The sequence below is a fragment of the Tamandua tetradactyla genome, chromosome X (assembly GCF_023851605.1).
Source record: "Tamandua tetradactyla isolate mTamTet1 chromosome X, mTamTet1.pri, whole genome shotgun sequence".
Classification (NCBI taxonomy): domain Eukaryota; kingdom Metazoa; phylum Chordata; class Mammalia; order Pilosa; family Myrmecophagidae; genus Tamandua; species Tamandua tetradactyla.
The window spans coordinates 95,249,017-95,263,587 of NC_135353.1; the positions used below are offsets into that span (position 1 = coordinate 95,249,017).

Below are 14,571 nucleotides of genomic sequence, written 5' to 3' on the forward strand. Positions count from 1 at the left end.
GTAACTCATACAAACATACTGCATCCTCTACATTTATTCTTCATTCTAGCTTAGTTTCGGAGGAAATGAATAGAATAGGGACAGAGGTAAGGCAAAAAGAGAATGAAGGCCAGGCAACATGGATTTTTTTTCTCTTAATGTTTGGCAGTAGTTACGGGCATTTCATTTGGTTTTGTTTTAAATTTTTAATTATAGAAGTTGTAAGTTTACAAAAAAAAATGTAAAAATTACAGCATTCCCATATGCTGTCCTGTTTACACTTCATTAGTGTGTTATCTTTGTTACAATTGATGCAAAAATATTGAAATTTGTACTATTAATTGTAGCCCATAGTTTACATTAAAGGTATTTTTTCCATATAACATCCTATTAACACCTTGATTAGTATGGTGTATTTGTTATACTTCATAAATGAACGTTTTTATACTTGTACTATTAACTGTAATCCATTGTTTACAATAGGGTTTATTGTGCTATACAGTTCTGTTTTATCTTTTAATTTTTATTCTAGTGACATATATATGGCCTAAAATTTCCCCTTTTAACCACATTCATATAGATGATTCAGAGCTGCTAATTTCACTCACAGTATTTTGCTACCATCACCAGTGTTCATTTCCAAAACTTTAACATTAGCCTAAATAGACATTGTATACAAATTAAGTATTAGCTACCCACAACCCAACCCCTGGTAACCTGTATTCTAGATTCTAGTTCATTTATCATATTATTCAAAATCTCTGATTCCTTATTGATCTTATGACTAGGTGTTCTGTCTGTTGATGAGAGTGGTTTATTGAAGTGTCTATTATTGTAGAGGTGTCTGTTTCTTCCTTCAGTTTTGACGGTGTTTGCCTAAGGTATTGTGGGCTACCATGGTTAGGTACATATTTATGATGGTTATTTCTTCTTAGTGGATGCCCCCTTTTGTATTAATAGTGTCCTTCTTTGTCTCTTGTAATAGCTTTTGACTTAAGGTCTGTTTTGTCCAATATTATACAGCTACCCCAGCTCTTGTTGTTTACTATTTCCATGGACTATCTTTTCCCATCCTTCCACTTTCAATCAATTTTTGTCTTTGGGTCTAAGATGAGTCTCTTGTAAACAACCTATAATTGGGTCGTGCGTTTTTATCCATTCCGCCAATCTTTGTCTTTTGATTGGGGAATTTCATCCATTAACATTCAGTGTTATTTCTTTAAAGGCAGTACTTCAACTATTTCTCCCTTTGGTTTTTATATTTCATCTTTTCTTTTTTTTTATCTCCCTTTTCCTTAGTTACAACCTCCTTTTCCATATTGTTGATCTTTTGTGATGTAATTGACTGATCCCTTTCTTATATCCTTTTCTGTATATTTTTAAAATATTTTCTTTGTAGTTATGCTGGGATTTATATTATGCAACATACATCTATAACCTAATAATTTGAAAAGATACCAACTTAGTTCCCATAGCATATACATTCCCTGCTCCCATATCCCTCTGCTTCTCATTATATTAGTATGTCCCGATTCACCTCTTTATATTTCATGCCCATTATCAGGATTTCTGCCTTTATTCTTCTTCAGTTGTATTCTGACTCTTATAGGAATTGAAGAGTAGAGTTTTATATTGAATATACAGTACTGTTGGGTTTTGCATTTATCCTTTAAATTATCCTTACTGAAGGTCTTCATTTCTTTACACAACTCCAAACCACCCTCTCCTGTCTTTTCTTTCCAACCTACAGAACTCCCTTTAGTAATTCTGAAGAGCAGGTCTTTTGTTGATGAACTCTCAGTTTCTGCTTATCTGTGAGTATTGTCATCTCTCACTCATTTTTAGAGGTTTGTTTTGTTTTGTTTTTTGCATGGGCAGGTACCGGGAATTGAACCTGGGTCTCTGGCATGGCAGGCGAGAATTCTGCCACTTAGCCACCATTGCACAGCCCTCTCACTCATTTTTGAAGGTCAGTTTTGCTGGATTAAGAGTTTTTGGCTGGCAGTTTATCTCTTTCAGTTCCTTAAATATATCATACCACTGCCTTCCTGCTTCCATGGTTTCTGATGAAAAATTGGCATTTCGATTTATTCAGGAGCCCTTGTATCATGATGAAATGCTTTTCTCTTGCTGCTTTCAGAATTCTCTCTTTATTTTTGACATTTGATATTAGTACATGTCTTGAAATAGATCTATTAGGATTTGTTCGTTTTGGAGTACATTGTGCTTCGTGGACATGTATAGTTACATCTTTCGTAAGAATTCACTGATTCTTTTTTCTGCCTGTTCAAATCTGCTGTTTTATGCCTCCAGCATATTTTAAACTCTATTATTATGCCTTTCATTCCAATAATTTCTGTTTTTTTTATACTTTCAAATTCTTCTTTATGCCCACACATTGTCTCCTAAATATTCTTTAACTCTTTACCTTCATCTCCTTGTTTTGATTTAGATTTGTTTGAACTTTTTTGTTTAGTTGTTCCAAATTCTGTTTCCCTGTGAAGTTTTAATTTGTTCCCTTGACTGAGCCATATCTTTCTGTTTTTTAGTATAGCCTATAATTTTCTGCCATTGTTTGGGCATCTGATTATCTTAAAGGTCAATTTTCCCTCTTTTTTAGGGTTTTATTGTCAATTGGTTTTGTGTTAAGGTTGTTCTTTGAAGCTCAGTCCAAAATATTATAGCCTGTGTTTAACTGTTCAGGTTTGCTCAGTTCCTCTTTATCTGATTCTTGCCCTGGATATTTGGTACAGTTTTTAAGATTGTACTTTTGTGCAGTTGTTTTATGTGCAGGAGGAAGCTTCCTTTCCTATGTTTCTTCTCCAGGAATCATGATCTGTTCTATTTGTGCAGAATTTTCTCCCCAGCTCCTGTGATTTGTTTAAATTTTCTCCATCACTCATTGCCCCCTTTCCTTACACTTTTCAGTTCTGGAACCAGTTCTTTTTTACAGCAGTTTCCTATCCCCTCCCACCCCCTTAGGCTTTTCTGCCTCCTGTTTCTTCCCTGTTAGGGTACTTCATGCCATGGAGCCAAATAGAGTCAATCCAGAAATGTAGATTAATCCAGAAAGGTCTGTTTTGCATTTAGGTGGTCCAGCCAACGGCAACTGGATTGATGTGTGTACCCCTTGCCAACAGTTCTACTGCAGTCTCTCCTCCCACCCTACCCCCTGGGACCTTTTGTATACAGCACACAGCATGACTCATTGGCTTGAATTCCACCTTGGCTCTTTTTGGATTTGGGTACTTGCCTGAATATGAGTGGAGCTCTAACTTGCTGCTGCAAGTGACTCTATAGTCTACATATGCAGGTGGAGGGACCGGGGCCCTGGATGCCTCTGTGCAACTCCCAAGCTACATGGGACCTAGTGAAAGGGAGGGGTATGGACTGGCATGTCCAGGACAGAAATTTCCTACCTGTTTTTGGAGATTATTTTTCTTTTGCTTCAATTCAGTTTTTGTGGAGTCCTTCTCCATTCTCTATCATCTTTTAGTGTTCTAAGCAAATGTGATTTGTTCATTTATTAGCTGATTTTGAGGGTAGATTTTTCCAGGGTTGTCTTAGGTCGCCATGTTGATAATATCTCTCCTACATGGATTTTAACAAATCCCCGTTCCTCTTATTATACCCTGCCATTTATTGGCTACATACTACATGCATGATACTGTATTAAGTGATTTGAGAATTTAAAATATAAAGCATAAAATATAAAGTTCTCAAGGAATTTTCAGTCCTTTAGAAAGTTTTGATATAGGCTTAGAAAATATTAAACAAGGATTACTTTCAAGTTAAGTTCATTTGTAGTGGTTATTTGATCATTACCTGGTTATCTTAGATGCCTGTATCATCAAAGTCTACCTTTATACATTACCATTGCTCTTAAAAAGAATAATTTCCAATTAATTGTCCTACCCCCAAATTATTTGTCTATTTCTCATGATCCCCAATTAATGCCTAGTCTAAAGGATACGTGACTATGCTTCAGTCAGCTATGCCATATTCTGTTTTTCAATCCTTTTTTCACCATTTTTTGCATAACTTTGGGAATAAAAATGTCTAAAGAAATTTTCTTGTAATTGTGTTTTGTAGTATGTTGACTTGAAGATTGACTTCAAGATATTTTTGGTAATTTAAATATGTAAAGTATGCAGGAATTATTTTTGTTAAGGAAAAAGAGTATTTTTTCTCCTAAAGTAAAATAACAGATTGTTGCAGAATGAGAAACAGGAATGTGTAGGACAAAACGGATAGATACAGAAAATTGTAGAAGTCTTTTTGAAAGTGAATTTTATTGGTTGTGGTTAAGGTTGGCTAAGGTTTTATAAAATTTTAATAGTTTTCTTATCAGATGTATCTTCATGCAAAACAAGAATTTGGATTTTACTCTGTTAAAATGACAATGTTTTCTGGGATTATTTGTTTGCTCTTAGTGAGACACTATAAAAGGTTTTTAGCTATCTGAGTAATCTGCCTAGGTGACAGAGATTCTATGTCTTATCAGATCAGTACACTTATTGATATGTATGTTGACCATCTCCTTCTTTACTGTTTTAGACAATGGCCTCCTCACTTAAAAAAAATTGTCTCTTTAAAATCATGTTAACTCCCCTATTTACTTTCAAACTTTTATGTTACTTCGATTAAATAAAGAACCAAAAAAGAAAAGAAAAGAAATTTTCTTCTTACCCAATAACCAGTGCCTTACAACCAGACCTCTCTAAATGGGCAGTTTATATTTTAGTTTCTATTCTAAAAATTATTTTAGAGACTATATACAAGTTGCTTCTCCAAGTTCCAAAATATGGTTGGATAAAATCAAAACTGAGTTAATTTCTACGTGAAATTTGAGAGGCGTGTCAAAACTGGTCTTTTGTCTGGGTTTCTATATCTTTTATGAACTTTCTGCTTTTGTCTCGATAGGTGGGCATGCAGACAATTCTGGCATGGTCCTTGTTTTGATACGAGAATTTTGATCTCATGAAATGGAGAAGGGTGAGGATAGCATGAATATGAACTGATTCACTAATATAAGACAGAAGGAGCACACTTTAGTGGTTGAAGATATAGTTACAGATGTAAAAAGTAAAAATGAAATAATAGTTGGTGTATCAGGTAGTTAGCAAGTAGAATTGCTTCATAACAAGGTTACTCAAGTTGAAGAACAAAAGCTTTTTCAGACATATCGATAAATTAATGGATAACAGACAGCAAAAGAAGCCAAAAAGGGCATACATGCTCAACAAAGCACAATGTCCTTTATTTCCAACCATAAGTTCAATATAAGATTAAAGACCTCGAACCTACAGGAGTGTCAGCCATGAAGGAAAGATTTACTTGTGTTCACTAGATTGTACTTAAGAATAAATATGCACTTAAATGTTGTGATGGGAAGGGCACTGGACTGGGAGTCAGTCTAGTCCAGATAGATGTTGTAACTTCTTTGTGACCTGAACAAATCACTTAAGGTTTCTGGGCCTCTGTTTCCCTTGAGTTAAAATTCTGTTACACTAGAGGACTATAGCAAATAACTAAGGGGAAATAAGAGGTATATAACGTATAGCCTTAACTTTTAAGAATGCTGTGAAAATAGCTTTCTGGTGAAAAAATGTCCTTGAGAATACTAGCTGAATGGTCATTTCTTATATGTTGAGTTAAATTTAAATATAGTTTCATATGTTCAAATTTTCACGTTCCAGATATTGAATTTGATTTTGGCTTTGTCATTTCTCTGATATCGAAATTTTTTTCTCTGAAGTTGCTGTTCATTAGGAAATATCTATAATATATAAAGTAGTGTATATAATGAGCATGTTTCTGGTGAGAGTAAAAATTATGGAACAGAAGTTGTTACCTCTTCTCCTCATTCTTTTTACTTGGCATGAAGTCAGAGTCCAGTACTACATTTATATTCCTGAGAATATACTTTGTCAAAGGATAGTATATATGAACTTAGAGTCTACAACTTAGTAAAATGAACAGTGATCAGGAGTAGAGTTAAATGTTGAAAATATTATTGGTAGTTGTCATCATTGGAGATTCTAGAAGCAAAATAAGTCTTTATGCTATGTTTCCTTAAACTAAATTTTTTCTTTACCAGGAGGAGAAAAGCAAAGAGTAGCAATTGCAAGAGCCATTTTGAAGGACCCACCAGTCATTCTCTATGATGAAGCCACTTCATCATTAGATTCAATTACTGAAGAGGTAAATGGTGATGAAAATACAAAGCCCTTCAATTCTTAGTGCTTAACTTTTCTCCCTAGGAGTTTTAGTAAAATGGCTGCATTACTTGTTTTCAATGAACTTCAGTAGGAGGTGCTATGGAGCAAAATAAACAGCCTCATTTCTTCTCCAAATAGTATGTATTGGTAAAATTGCCAGATTTCATTGAACTAGATATTGAAGTGTTAAGTCCATTTGCAAACATGTCTACTTTTGGAACTGTGTGATACATATGGTGTTGTATTAACATTGCATCTTGCAAAGCTGTGGGAATTGCCTGATATGGTTAAAGAGAAAGAATGTTTTAGTCTCTTTCCTATGGCAGTGTCTGGTTCCTGCTTTACACTCATTAAAATAAATAATGTAAATGATTGTGACACAATGCACAACAGAAAGCCTTTCACTTATAATTGAGTAACTTAAGTGAGATGCTTATCAGGTGCAGGCAACCTGTCATCCTAGTATCAATTTATTTTCATTTCACAGGAAGGGATGTGAAATATCAAGATGTTGTGACACCAATGTCATGACATTACCCCAGCAACTGCACTGGACTTCATAGTCCCCTCTTTGCATTAAATACAAAAGTCTCAAAAGGAAAAGAAATTTCATGAATTTACCCCCCTATCTGGAACTGAAAATAGAGAGTGATTATTTGTAAACTGCCTCCATTTACCTACCTTGCAACGTAATATATAGTGGAAACCTAGTGAAGGACAATAGGCCTAATTTCAGCTTTACAGGCTGTGGAACATAATATTTGCATATAGAGTTCTGTTTCAAGACTTACTATTTGATCTGCAGTGTATTTAAGGCAGTTTAATTCCAAAGTGAATTGTTTAGCATGGGGATTTATTATATTTAAAGGTGACCCTTAAACAGGACCAGGTCCCATTCATAGGAAGAATAACCTGCTTGCCAAAATCCTTGTATCTAAAAATGTCGTACTATTACAAATTAAAAGTCCCACTAGGAGTTATTATTTGAGTCACAAAGCTGTATTATCTCAGAGTATAACCCATTTATAACTTGCAAAGAACCCCTCAAGGGAATTAGTTACCAGAAGATTTGGTAAATTTTAATGGGCCTTTTTTAAAAAGTCCAGGGCAGTCAATAAGGATGTCAGATTTTATGTTCTTAAAGGTAAGTAAGTGGAGGTCCCACAAACATCTCAGTGTTTCTTAGGACTGGCCTGGCCCTTGATTATGAGTCTACTCTAATGAAATATAAGATCTTCCTTCCCTGGGTAACCATCGACTCTTGATAATTTATACCTTTAATAAAATACTGTGTTTAGAAATTACCAGTAGCAAGCTGTTGGATATATTCCTATCCCCCACATTACTATTTACATTGAGTTATCTGTACTTAGATACAGGTTTCCGAGCATAGCTGAGTATATGAACAACTCTCTTATACTTTATAGACAATAAACTAAAAAGAGTGTTCCAGAACACATTAAGAAATTAGATTGGTTTTGGAAAAAAGAAAAAGAGGTTTCCTCAGGTCAGAAATATACAGTTGTCTTTGTCTCCTCTTCTGTCCTCTGAGTTCAGACTAAGGAAATGCAAATGTTCCTCTACCCTTTGTCTTTCCATGTCTTTCTTTCAATTATTTTTAATTTCTCTGTGCCCCATCACTTGAGTCACTCCTCATTTTATATTCATTCTCATTGAATAAATAAACATCGTATCTGGCTATGCTCCTGGTATTTATCGTTAGAGTTCCTATGTGTTGCTGCTGTTGTTTATGTTTATTTGTTTTTAAGTGTAGCAAATACTTCCCTTCTTCTAGACTTTCTAATTTAGAGAAGTATTGCCTATCTTAATGATAAATATTTTTCCATGAAAATATACTTATCTTTGTTTTTTGATTGATTTACTCCTCTTCTTTTTGGTAATTATTAGATTGGGTCAAATATTTAGACTGGCATAAAGTTTATAGAATAAAACTTTGCAATTTTATATATATATTTTTTAGAAAATACATGATTATGTTGATTTACACTTACCTAATGGATGGATTCATTTTTCCCTCCTACTCTTCTTGTTGTCAAACCTGCAGACTATTCTTGGTGCCATGAGGGATGTAGTCAAACACAGGACTTCTATTTTCATTGCACACAGATTATCAACGGTGGTTGATGCTGATGAAATCATTGTCCTGGATCAGGTAAGAGATTTTAGCTATAAAGTTTAGTTTGTCAAGGACATTGGAAATTATTACAAGTGCAAGCAATTTAAAATCTGTTTCTAATGAAATATACAGAATTTGTATTCTTTGCAGGAGATTGAATCTTGATAGGATTCTGTTTTTAGCTCCATTTGATAGGAAACTATGCATGTCAGTTTCAAGACAGAATACACTATATTAACCCAGTTTATTTAAGTATTAAAAAGCTAAAGTTGGATCAGGAAAGCATTAAATCCTCATGTGATAGAAGCAGGTTTTAAAGTGTGTATACATAAAATAATTTTTCTACGTTCATTTTTCTGACAAAATTATTTACTGACTATCTTCAATGTGGTATATATTTTCATTTAAATTACTTGTTAATTATAAAGAGAGAAAATACCTTTCAAATAGAGAAATCTTTAGACTCCACCTTAACTCAGTGATCAAACTTATCAATAATGGAGCATATTGGCATTAAGTACCTTCTGATATGATACATTTAGGTTACAACATCACCTATATAGTTTTCCTACAAAAATGTTTAACCTGGATCTAATAATTAGGAGGAATTAAACAAATAGAAATTGGAGGACACTGTAAAAAGCCTAGATATTTCTGAAATGTCCATGTGACACACACAGATGCACACACACATACACACACTAGGATATGCTTGTAAACTTGATGTAGAATCCTATATGGTAAAAAGCTTTGAAGGACATAATTGGAACCATTGGTAAAATTTGAATATGGACTATATTTTTATGAATATCATATTGCTTGATTTCTTGGGTATGATACAGCTGTGTTCCAGTTTTGTAGGGGAATGTCCTTGTTTTTAGCAGATGCATGCTATTGAAATATTTCAGGGTGAAATATAATGTCTGCAGCTCATTCTCGGATGGTTTAGCAAGAAACAGTTTATGTATATAAAGAGAAGGCAAACTTGGAAAACGGTTAACAGTAGGTAAATGTACAAGACTCATAAATGGGTATTCATTGTATTATTCTTATAACTTTTCAAAATGGAAAAAAAAAAAGAACTGGAATGGTAAATAAATAAAGTAACAACCAGAGAATGAGATTTTGGAAATGAAAAAATGTCATCACTAAAATGAAGTTGAGCAAATCTCCAAAGAGTAGAAAAAAAGAGAAAGAAAGTAGAGAAAAGGTAAGAAAATAAGAGAATTAGTTTAAGAGGTCCAGCTTCCAGCTAATGGAAATTTTAGAAAGAGAGAGCATAGAAAAGGGGAGGAAATTATCAAATAAATAATACAAAAAGAATTCCCAGAACTTCAGGACATGAGTTCTCAGATTGAGAGGGCCTACCATTGAGCAAGTTGCTATATAATATGTCGTGGGAACACAGGCTCAGACACGACAAAGATTCTCAACAATTGACCACTTTATTACTTAATACAGCACGAAGGGTCCAAAAGAGCACAGGGAGCAGTCCCATGTTGGCCAATCCCTGGAGGAGGGTAACCGCTGGGATCAGAGTTAGTGGATGTAGTAGTACATGCCCTGCTTCATGTCAGAGATAAGTGACTCTAATGCCCTTTTGAACATTAGGTTTTTATATACCCCAAGGAGGAGAGGGGCCTACCACAGAGCAAAAAGCATGTATCAGGCAGCTTTTGTGCAGAGTTCTCACCCTGGAAATCTGCTGGGGCTTCTTGTTCCCAGTTTCGGGTTCAAGGTACAGTCACACTGTTCCATTTCTGGGTAGCTTGTTTTTCACAGTTAAGACCCAATGTGTCCCCTGTGTTTCAAAATAGAAATATACTGAAACACTTGCACGCAAACAAGAGGGGAAAAGCACCGGGTAGGTGAGGACTAGGAGATGGGCACTGAGTATGCCCAAGACCTCCCCAGCACACCAACCCTCGGCCTCCTGACCAGACCTAGCCCAAAGCTCTGCATTAGCTTCCACAACATAACCCTGTCTCCCACCTCCCACCTTGAACATGTAGGTGAAAACTGGTCCCACCTAGTGGCTCATAGCTCTCAACAAGGTTGACAGTAAAAGTTTGGAAAGACCAGTGACTGCAGCACATTAAGGAGTTCTTTGATGACTCCTGTGTATACCATTACTCCCAGCAGGTGATCAGGCCTGTCCAGAGTAATGATCACTTCCATGCCCCCAATCCCCCAGGCACCTGCTGAAGGGATCCCACATAGAATCTGTTCATATGTTTTGTAGCCAGTAAGCTTGCCAGTGGATTTTAGTCACCTCCTGTTCCATCTCCCCTGAGAACAACAGGAGGTGTTAGCCACAGCACATAACACTTCCTTATTGGCCTAGGAGGCAGTCTAAAGCAATACAGTTATCAAGCAGAACCTTGGATAGAGAGTCTAATGATTTTTGCTTTGCCTAAGGGACTTGTGCTGTGACTGACAGAATGCATATTATGTGCTTGTTGCTGCTTACTCCCAGCCAAGGCAATAATGATCTGCCAAAAAAGATGAGTCTAGAATCATGGACCTCCGTCCCACAGGCAAATCACGTTTTGCTCAGGATAATAAATTGAAGGGAGCAATTTATGCGAAATTTCAGACTGGTTATAAATTTTTAAAGGGACAGTCAGACAACCAAGGATACATTGTCCCATCACTATCCAACAACCTGTGCACAGAGTGGCCCAACCAGTAGAGGTTTCATTTCTTCCACAAAAGAAGACAAACCCTGGAGGGTTACAAACCATTCCTAGAGAGTCATTGGTCATCTCAGAGATGCTGGTAGAAAGATGACTGTGCCATTTGCCATTTTTATTGTGTCAGGAGTTGCATCCTGACAGGTTGTCCAGGGGGGTGGAGTAGAAGATTGCATAGCCAGTGTCTATGCTGTGATTTTTGTCACAGCATAAATGAAAGATTTCTTGATGTTAGTACAAACATGAGGCAGGGAAATCAACTCATTGATGGCAATCCAGACTCAGTAGTGAGGGAAAGGGAATGAGGGGTTGGATGGTAGACCCAGCAATTGGTCAGGTTCTTTGTTGCTGTGATGGCCTGGGTCACTTAGAAAAACGTGTTTCTTTTCCTGGTTGCTGCCAGGCCAAATCTGTAGAAAACAGGAGCAGGGGAACAGTGACTTGTCCAGATGGCGGCCATGTAACCATCTCCCATGGAAGATACTTTTCTTGGTCTATTTGCCATAACTTAGTTTTTCCCTTTAAGACCACACAGTCTGTCTATCCCTTGCTTTGATATAACCTTACTTCTTTCCCAGTGATCTGAGTGCCTTAACTCATATCTTCCAGCCCACTTCCAACCCTTCCTAATAGATTTGAGTTGTCAGAACTCCTTGAAGGTTTCCTATTACCATTCCCAAGGGGGCTTGTGGCTCGACCAGTGGTAGGCATCTCCCACTGACCTCTAGTGTATGTGTATCAGCATTTCTTGCTTCCATCATCCCATTCCTCTGGCAACCCTGTCCTCCCACCATCTTAGGAATCATGTGGAGGGTGTAATGAAGTAAAAAGTGGAATGATCCTCTGACAACAGAGAGTCCCAAGTGGTTTCTCCTTGGTCCCGCTTTTGGAGCAAATCTTCATTTTGTTGGGTGTAAGGATGGAGGTGCAGCAAAGCCTGACTTCCTCCCCACCCCTTGTCCCCTCCCTGGGCTAGGAAACTGGATAAGGTCCATCTAATTCTATGAACCTGAGCCCATTGTTCACTGTAGAGTGGGATCCTTGGTATTTGAAAGGGTGCCAGAGCCACTTTTCCAAGGTATCCTATGTATATACCATGCTCATATAACTAACTGGAAAGGCAAGAACATAGCTTGACTAGGTGTTCTCCCACAAGCAAGGCATAGGGCAAATCTTGGGATGGTGGGAGAAGGCCAGTGTAATCCACTTGCCATGAGTGGTCCATTGTGATCCTTCTGAGAATAGCCCCTAAATGTCCTTTTCAAGTTCTGGTTTTCAGTTGACATCCGTCAATTGGTAAATGGCAGACTGGTCCTCTTTTTTTTTTCTTTTTTTTTTTTTTGCGTGGGCAGGCACCAGGAATCAAACCTGGGTCTCCAGCACAACAGGCAAGAACTCTGCCTGCTGAGCCACCGTGGCCCACCCCTGGTCCTCTTAATGAGAGAGGTGCTCCATGTTCCTGGGCCCATGATTTTGTGATGTCATAATTTTGAAGTCCAGTTCAGTGGTGGATCTGCCCAGTACCAGAGGTAGCCATGGGCAAGTTCAGTATCCTCAGACTCCAGGTAAGGCTCATCCTTTATCTGTTTCCCAGGAGGATCTCCTGCCTCATTGAGGGCAAAAAGCAGTTCAGTGCATCCTTTATTGGCTAAGTCATTCCAATGATTTTCATTATGATGTGGGCCCTTGCATTGTGAATTAACATGGGTAACATAGATAGTGCCAATCCATGCCACCAAGTGTTTCCAAATATCCCTTCCCTGTACCAGGGAACATTGAATTCTCCAGTTGTGCTCCCTTCATGAACATGACGAGACTGCTAAGCTGTTGATGTTGGCCCATGAGTTATGGGAGTGCTTGGGTCCCCACTGTTCCAGGTCTAAGAGGACTACTCTCAGTTTGGCCTGTTGAGCCTATTTGATAGTGCCAGAGGTTGTATATAGTCTACTCAAGGCAAGAAAAATAGCTGCTGCCCAATGGATGCCGCATGGCTTCGGCTTGGCTGATTCATTAGTGAACCAGGGCTGAGCATCTAGAGGGGCATCCTTGAGTCAAGGTCCCCAGGATGACAATGTAGGGAGGAAAGGGCCCTTATCTGGTATTCTAGTTTGCTAGCTGCCAGAGTGCAACATACCAGAAATGGAATGACTTTTTGAAAGGGGAATTTAATAATTTGCTAGTTTACAGTTCTAAGGCCGAGAAAATGTCCCAATTAAAACAAGTCAATGAAAATGTCCAATCACAGGTATCCAGGGAAAGATACCTTGGTTCGAGAAGGCTGTTGAAGTTCAGGGTTTCTCTCAAGTGAGAAGGCACATGGTGAACACAGTCACAGTTTCTCTCTCGGCTGGAAGGGCACATGGTGAGCACGGAGTCATCTGCTATCTCTCTCTCCTGGCTTCCTGTTTCATGAAATTCCCCGGGAGGCGTTTTCCTTCTTTATCTCTAAAGGTCGCTGGCTGTGAACTCTGCTTCATGGTGCCGCAGCATTTTCTGCTCTCTCTCTGGATCTCCTTCATTCTCCAAAATGTTTCCTCTTTTATAGGACTCCAGAAACTTATCAAGACCCACCCAAATGGGTGGAGACATGTCGTCACCTAACCAAGCTTAACAAATACTCTTGGTTAAATCACATATCCAGGGAGATGATCTGATTACAGTTTTAAACACAGTATTGAATAGGGATTATTTTACTTTTATGAAATGGGATTTTGATTAAAACATGGCTTTTCTAGGGTACGTACGTCCTTTCAAACCAGCATATCTGGTATTACAAGAGGGTCATTGTTGAGGGGGTTTCTCTGGCACCCACTCATGGAAACCTGTCACTGCCTGGGGGCTCAGGTGAGCACGGTCCTGAATGTGCTGCTACCATTTGATAATACTCTGTTTTGGGGCACTGTTTTAGTTTACATGGCTGCCCAAGCAAATGCCATGCAATAGGTTGCCTTAAACAATGTTGGCTCATGGTATTGAGGATAACATACAGTTCAAATCAAGGTATCATCAAGGTGATGCTTTCTTCCTAAAGACTGGCATTCTGGGCTAGCTGCCGGTGACCCTTGGTCCTGAACTTTTCTGTCACATCTCAACGCACACAGCAGCCTCTCCTTGCCTCTCCATTCTCTTCCAGGTTCTGTTGAATTTCAGTTTCTGGTTTCCTGTGACTTTCTCTTCCCCTGTTTGAATTTCATTCTCTTATAAAGATTTTGTAGTAAGATTAAGATCCATCCTGATTGAGGTAGGCCACACCTTAACTGAAGTAAACTCATCAGAAAGTTCTATGTACAATGGGGTCACACCAACAAGAATAAATTAAGTTTAAGAACATTTTTTTTCTGGGATATGTACAGCTCCAAACCACCACAGGTACTGCCTGGATGAGTGTTTTTATTACATAGGATCCAGGGCATGAGGGGTATTTCTGACCTCAGTAGGACCTTGGAACACTCAACATCCTTTCTTTTCCTACCAAATCCCAATAGTAAGTACACCAGAAACTGCCTCTCAAGGGGTGAGCAGTGGTGATCTGTGTCTAGAA

At 37.8% G+C, this 14,571-nt stretch overlaps 1 protein-coding gene across 3 annotated transcripts in view; it reads left to right on the forward strand.

Moving 5' to 3' along the window:
- The window catches only part of ABCB7 (ATP binding cassette subfamily B member 7), a 189,798-nt gene that overhangs the window by 153,702 nt on the left and 21,525 nt on the right, over window positions 1–14,571 (forward strand). For all 3 annotated transcript variants that reach the window (XM_077145350.1, XM_077145351.1, XM_077145352.1), the window contains 2 exons: window positions 6,080–6,183; window positions 8,266–8,373. In XM_077145350.1, the coding sequence (XP_077001465.1) occupies window positions 6,080–6,183; window positions 8,266–8,373 (212 nt within the window). The remainder of the gene's footprint in view (window positions 1–6,079; window positions 6,184–8,265; window positions 8,374–14,571) is intronic.